Source organism: Athene cunicularia, assembly GCF_003259725.1.
Source record: "Athene cunicularia isolate RWA chromosome 15 unlocalized genomic scaffold, athCun1 chr15_part1, whole genome shotgun sequence".
Taxonomy (NCBI): domain Eukaryota; kingdom Metazoa; phylum Chordata; class Aves; order Strigiformes; family Strigidae; genus Athene; species Athene cunicularia.
In genome coordinates, this window is record NW_020799121.1 from 4,540,743 (window position 1) to 4,548,404 (window position 7,662).

A 7,662-nucleotide genomic window follows, 5' to 3' on the forward strand; every position below is an offset into this window, starting at 1 on the left:
CCCCCCTCCCCCCCGGACTAGGATCAACTCTCAGCCTGACTGAAAGAGCGAGGCGCCGGCATTGTGGGGGAGGGAAGGGGTACAGCGGGAATTCTTCCAGTGCAAAAATGCCCTCCCCTCGGGAGCGGGCGGGAGAAACGGCACCCGCGGGCCGGGGTCTGCGGGAGGCACGGGCGGTTCCACAACCCCCCGGCGCCCGCCTCCATGTTGGGGGAAAACTCCGGTGCCCCGCTGAGCCTGGCGCTGCCCGGGGTTTCCCACGGCTGCCGGTACCCCGCGGGCTCCCGGGGCCTCGGCGACACCTCGAAAGGCGCTGCCGTCACGCACCGGCGGGGTTGCTTGGACTGTCCTAGTGCTGAATCTGCCCTGTGTGCTCGAGGTTTCCCTACGAAGAGCTTCTATTTCAACACCAGCATCATTACTCATTTTCTGCTGAAATTGCTTTTCTGTCTCAGGGCAGAAATTTTCTCTACTTTTGAAGAAATATCCCCCCCCTCGCTCCCCAATACACACACAGACACTCACAAAACGGAGTTCTTTGTTTTGTTAAAGACAACGCTTTTTAAAGTGTTCAAGGGCACTTTTTTTTCATTTGTAACATCAAGCCCAGTTAAGAATCCTTGGATGACCTGTTCACGATCCAGTATCGTCACTGAAACTATTCTGTGGAAAATACTGAACTTAGCGCATGCGAGGGCATCACAAACTACAGAGCCTTCCAAGAGCTCGAACCCAGCACTTGAATTAAATAGTGGTGGAACTGAAAAAGCATTCTGGGTACTGATGTGCAAATGAGCACACTAAGCTTCCAACTTCCAAAATGCAATATTACATTAACACTTAAGGCCACGCAGTTCCCTCAGCCCATACGCTGGATTTCTCCTACTTTTGGTAGGAACTGTTTGTCTACACCGCAGGCAAAACATTACCAGTAGCTTTTTATTACCGCATCATGTACACACACATCCTGATACAAACGTATATTTTTAGAAATTTGAGGTTGTCTGAGCGGTAGCAATGCTGATGAACCCAGCTCAAATGCACCGTACTATACAGATAACACAGTGTTCACATTCTGTAAGTCTGTCTGTGTGCCACAGACACGCGAGTTGTACTTGCTGCAGCGAGGAGAATGATTATATTTAAACACGCTAGCCCGGCTGCATGCACACACACAGAGCAGTTAAAGAATCTGGATTTGCTTATCTTTCCTAGTGGCTTTGGTCAGTTCTGCACTCTTCCCTCCAGTGGTTTATTAATTTGCTTTCTTTTCGTCCCCAGCCTCATGACATGGTTCCTGCTTCCTATTTCAGTTCCCTCCTTGCCTGTTCTTTGTCTCTCCTCCAGGCAGGGGGAGGGGGGTCCTGCCGCTCTCACTGCACTTTCCTCAGAACTTTCTCCAGTTGCCATGGAATGTTCTGGTTTCAGCTTCCAGCCCTCCTGTTTAAAAGGCACCATCCAACACACCCTGCCCGCTTCTTTAGGTAAAAGCTAAGTATTCACCCCAAAAGCATGGCTCGGCAAATGACCCATTCACGCTTGCCATGAGGACACCAGATCAGCATGCTGGGAGCTCATACTCTGAGGAGCTGCTGGATGCTCATTAAAGATGATCGGCAGCACCTTGCACTCCCAAGGAAATCACAAGGAGACTGACCAACAGAGCCATTTGCCTCAGCTACTCTGCACTCTGACGCCGTAACCACTGCATCTCTCACTGTAATACTCCCACTCATGCTGTACTGGACTCCCCCACCTTATGGCTTCACTGCCACAGTTAAGGGACCACTTCTCCTAACTTTTTCTGGTCTTAAATTCACCCTCAGAATAGGAGGCTATCAAAGTAGTCATTCAACTCATGTTTGTTGCAATGTAGCCAAATTTATTCTATTTGCAAATAAGCAGTTTGTGCCACACTGAGACAAAATTTGGCTCGTCAGTGCAAACAGACTTGGAAGATGAAGTTCCCTAAATTTAATGTGATGATCAGATGTCGTTTCCCCATACTTATCTATGTAAGTGTACAGGTATGATTACTTATCATCACTCACTGTCAAAGTTCCAGATTATATGAAAGGATTTAAAATTTTAATTTAAAAATCTATGTTTTCAGTATACAGAATTTCCTCCCCTTTCCACATAATTTCTAATCTATTTTCTCTGACATACTCTGCAGCAGGATCTGCTGAACTTCTTCTGAATTCATCTCTCTTAAATAAAGGATTTTCCTCAGCTACTTTATTCAGCTTCTCACTATTTCCTGTCTCACTTCTGCTCATGGGAATTCCTGAGCTGTCCCTAAATGTTTTGCAGCTGTCTGGTGTCTGCTCAAGCACTTTGATTGGTATTTCAATAGTATTAAAAATCCTCTTTTGCTCTGAACATGTGTGTACCATTTGGGACTGTACATGTACATTGCTCACTTCACTGCAGATCAATTGCTACTGGCCTTACTCAGAAGTGCAGACCTTAAACTGGTCTGCAAATACAGGAGGTAACAAAAGACTGTTAGTCAAATCTATTCAAACATATTTGGGTATATGTTAATTAGACTTGAGTCATACCTATTTGTTCAACATTCTCTACTCATGAATCTGTGTCGATCTTGAGGCTACTGAAATTTTTCAGAATAGTCTCTGTTATTACACTCTTTAAGGAGGTTAGTCACTATTTCACATGGATTAGAACATAGGCAGAGACACTTCTGCATAACACTTGTGCCAGCTAATTCAGTCATACGAACCATTTCCTTTTTCTGTGTGTTCCACAGCAATACATAACATAGTGCATTTCATGGCACACTTGCCATTTCAGTGAGTAGCTGTCAGGTTTTCTGAGCTTTCACTGGAATTTTAATTAACTGTGACTGATCTAACAAGCAATTAATTCAGCATTCATTACTTGTTAGGTTGATTATTACTTAAATTTAGTTTTTAAAAGCTTGCTCGTTTTTTTGTTGGGAATCATCCCATGAGAATGCTAACCCAAGCAGCAAGGATTCTCAGACTTGGAGACAGCAGTTTCCTCTGTAACCCAGATGTGGGTTAGTGATTTGTCAGCTTTCTCCTCTACAAGCAGACGAACGTATTCTTTAAAAATACCTCGCATTCTCACAAAAATGACAGCAATTGCTCATAGGGAGGTATATGATGCTGTGAAAAGCATGCAGAAAGAGTTATTTTTAAGAGGGAAAACTGAACCGTTTGCTTTTCTTCTTGATCACTCTCTTCACTGTACTCCTGGGCGGTGTAGCCCATGCGTTGCATGGCAGTCCATGACGAAGTCTGGGGAGCTGATGCTAAACTACAGAGCTTTCTGTTGTTAAACTAATTTAACACAGTTTCTGAAGCCAACCTTTGATACTTAATCTCCCTTTTGTTCCCTTCATTTCTTCGCTCTGCCCAGTTTAACTTATTCTGGACTGCCTCAAACCAAAGCAACCTGAGCCATTCAAAACAAGATTGCCACATTAAGGATCTGGTCAAAATGGAAACACAACCTAGGATTCCATCTAATCGACTCCCCATGAATTAGGCATCAATGCCTAGCTAAGCAAACCTGACAGACAACTTTCTCATGTAAAACATACATTACAATACCATCCTAAATACGTAAAGCAAGTAGCAAGGGTTTGGTATTTAGCTAAACTACCATGCTGTCCTGAGAAGCACAACAAATACCAAGTAAACTGGCATTAAAGAAAGTTAATCCAGGAAGACAACTAAGAATGGATACATCTGTATTTCTTAAAACATTCAAAAGATACACAACTTTCTTCTGCCTATTGCCTCAAGAGTCAATTAAGATGTGAATGACATCAACTTCCTGAGTCACTTCACCTCAGGCAATCAGTATTATGGTTTCACTGAAGACTCAGTACTACAGATATCAAAAATTTTACCTTTTGATAGCAGGTTATCAGAAATCTCTTTCCTCCAAACAGGTATGAAGCTGGCCCTTAGCTCATTATAACCACCTTAAAAAGGTTTGTCTCCTCTCCAGCATGAGCAGTTCATCACTGAAGTACAGTAATGGGGTTAATTAGCAGCCTGTTCTCCAATCAGATGGGGAGGGGGGGATGTAAATTTGCAAAACTGTAAAAACTGCAAAAGAAAAAAAGAAGACAGAAATATCACCTTAAAATGAACAGATTCTCTATATGCCTCAACTTGCAGTTACCCTTGTTTTCATGAGGGAAAACCCCTGGCAGGTTGGTTACAGTCCCATACCCATACTTCTTAAAACTGTAAGTACTCAGGTCGAGGTTATCATTTGATACAGATTATTTTTCAATGGGCTGGTGATAATTTCCAAGAGGATATGAAATTTAAAGAGACTTGTTTCACCTGCAATCATGATTTAATTTCCTCCCTGGTACCTCCCTCCCAGTGTTTTAAATCCTGCAGAAATCCCCACCACTAAGCTAGAAATGTAGTCCCTAGTAAGTCCACAAACACACATGTAGCATTAGTGCAGCTGTTTGCCAGTATATTCCACAACTTCTGTCATAAAATGAATTACCAAAACCAAAAGTGCTGTACTACTACAGTGGCTCTTCAGCTAAAGCAACCTTCTCAGTGCACTGTGAATAGATGATATCCACAAGTATTGGAATTATTCATTTGAACAAAAAGGAGGAAAAGAAAAAAAGAATAAAAAAAGAACTGAGTATGTACAGTTTGTTTTTAAGAAGGGTCTTTATGTGATTTCCATGAAGCATAGACTACACAAGTTGTCACAGTTTTTACCATATATTTTACAATAGTAAATTTTACATGGTTATCCAAGAGACTTGCAAGCCTCTTTTCAACATACTTAGTTTGCATCTCATGTAAGTAAAACTCTTCCTCAAGCTAAAAAAATAGCTGTTTTGGAAAGAATTTCAGAATTTGACCCATAATTAAGCGGCTTATTTAAAATTGGTAGTTTGACAGAAAACACACTAAATGCATTAACTGCTCAGCTCTCCTACTGAAGTGATCTACCGTTATTATAATTGCAGGGCAGTGCTATAGAAACGTGAAAGTTTCAATCATTCTGCGGCAACTGCACATTCCTGTTGTGCAAAAATAAAACTGAGGCACAAGTAAAGGAAATGACTTGCTCAAAATCAATGAGTCAGCAGGACTGGAGTGTGTAGAATATGGATTTCTGAAACTGATTTTTGCTACAGCCCTCCATCATTCAGATCTTGCTAATGAGGTATGTGCCATTTCAGTCACATTCCTGTCATTGTAGCTTGATGAAACAAACACTCCTGTTTTTTCCCAATCACTGATTCCATAGTGTGTCATGCTTCTTAATTGTTTGATGAGACAGCCTTTATTTCAGATGCAGTCTTCCTTCATTGTCTAAACATCCTATAGTATATTGCTTTCCTTACCTTATTAAAAATATTATTCAAAAAGTACTTATATACTTTCATTTTATCAGTTAGTAATTCATATGACTACTTGATAATCTGGGGTTTTTTACACCATATTTGAACTTTTACTCTGTGTTGTCTGACACAGTAGGCTGTTGGCCACCTGAGACTGACTCTGCCACTGTTGTGCAAATGACAACCTTTGGAAGTACACCCGCTCTTGCACTTCATCTAGATTTCCTAAATTGAAATCTCTCCATTTAAAAAACATACATATATATTTTAATTTAAAAAATGGTAATTCACATAGTCCATCTTCCATTAGCGTCCACTATAAAGCTCAATTAACCTTTGAGTAGATCTCAGTCTCTTAAATCTCCTTTCATTTTCTCTCAGGTTCCATTGGGGGCTTTTTCCTCTTCTGACATTATATCCAAATTTCTATGAATATTGATTTTTCCCCTTCTCTGACTTTTTTGTTTTTTTAAATAAACTTTTATGATTTGCACTCCATTTTCTAGTTTTGACTGCTGTCCTCGGAGGACATCATTTATCCATTCCCAATTACCCACCTTTCACTCAGTTTCCCAGTTGTCACACCTAACTTCCCATGGTCATAACCACCCAGTTCTCCAAGTGCCACATCACATAAAACACCTTTATATTAAAAAATTCACAACAGTCATCACAATAAATAAAAATAATTTCACTGTATTCACAACCTGGAACCAAACTCTATCAAAAAAGCCTTTCTAAAGCCTAAAAGAGGGTGCTGTTATAAACTGCTATATGCTATGCATAACTGTTATGAGCTACTTTTAATATTCTAACCAATTAGAAAGTATTCATTTGACTAGAAAAAAAATCAGATAAATTATCCTTCTTAATTAGACTCTTACCCAGTTCAGGTAACTAAGGACAATCCTCAACACTGAAAGTTTTTAGGTGCCTGAATTCCTTATGGGACCTTTGCTTGAGTAAATTTCTGGAAAAAAAAGATTTAAGAACATATACTGAGCAGTTGTGCATTAAGAACACTATGAATACCTAAATCAGGAAAACAAAACTCACCCAGTAACTAAATTTTCAAACCATATATTTTACTGAATCTCTGTTCATTCAGCCTACACTTGGAAAAACAGTTTTTAGTTAGACACTATATATGGGATTTAGAGTGAGTTTGTAAGAACGACTATTACTGTTGCTAGGAGCCAGTTCTGATGTTAGCCATCATCGACTGCAAAAATAGAGGTGGTCTTAAGCTCTGAGTATTGAGGAATTGCATTTTTCTGTGTTTTTCCTGTTACTAAAAGGGACCATAATTGTGGACTGATTGTATGGCTGAATTCAGCTGAAGCATAAACAAGTCCAACTCCATCTGAAGTAGGAAAAAATTTGTACCAGGACCAAATCTGCTATGTCCAATGTTGAAAATGGATGTTGTTCACAAGGAATAATTAGAAAACCGTGAACAAATACACAGTGGTTAGGTGCATTTATATTTACCCTAGTTTAGCTGAGCTAACATTACCAGGAATAGTAGTCCCATTTTATTTGAGATTCTGTTTTAGTAAACTCTGTATAAGCTTATATTGACAGTTCCTACTCTAAGAGTTTATGTCATTAAAGGCTGCTTTTTTGATTAAGGATATGCAGTGGCAGAAGGAGATAGCAAATAGCACTGTGCTTTCCATTGCACTAGTGCTCTTTTTTTGTTTTCTTTTTACTGTAAGTCAAAGCAGACTTAATGATCTATAACAGTTGTATTACTAAAATTGTTATAAGGTTAGTTACATTTTGACAATTGTACAATACTCTGAATCATGTCTGAAGATGTGGCAGGTGGTTCTGCAAGTGTCACTTCTACAGTATGGGTCCGGAAGAATCTATCTTTGTTTTTTAAAAAAATGTTAACTTCTACATTTAGATATGTCATAAACTTTGCAATAAATTCAGAGAAGAACCTTCCTTGGAACTGAATATGGAGAAAAAGGTTTCTATAAATGATTCAAATTCAGACAAAATATGACAGGGAAACAAACTCGGACTCTACAAATTCTGAAAACTTATAAAAATGTATTTCCTTTAAAAAGACTTTTCATTCCAAATCCAAATGTTTGGTTTCCTGGGATACTGTCAAAAGCTAGAGATACTAGGCTCTTTAAAGTTTGAAGGGGCCATTAAAAAAAAAAAAAAATCCTCTATCTATTTAATTAGCTGGCGTTCAGTGGAGAGTTACAGATGTCCCTGGGGCAAAGCGGTATGGCCAGGGCTCAGCTGAGAGGAGCCTGTCTCTT

The 7,662-nt window shown here is 39.8% G+C and overlaps 2 protein-coding genes across 3 annotated transcripts in view; one reads left to right on the forward strand and one right to left on the reverse strand.

Annotated features, from left to right (window-relative positions):
* PATZ1 (POZ/BTB and AT hook containing zinc finger 1) overlaps positions 1-426 on the reverse strand; it is an 18,988-nt gene extending 18,562 nt beyond the window's left edge. Inside the window, exon 1 of the mRNA XM_026859934.1 lies at positions 274-426. Coding sequence (XP_026715735.1) covers positions 274-426 — 153 coding nt within the window. The remainder of the gene's footprint in view (positions 1-273) is intronic.
* The window catches only part of DRG1 (developmentally regulated GTP binding protein 1), a 16,563-nt gene that overhangs the window by 3,733 nt on the left and 5,168 nt on the right, over positions 1-7,662 (forward strand). The window lies entirely within an intron of this gene.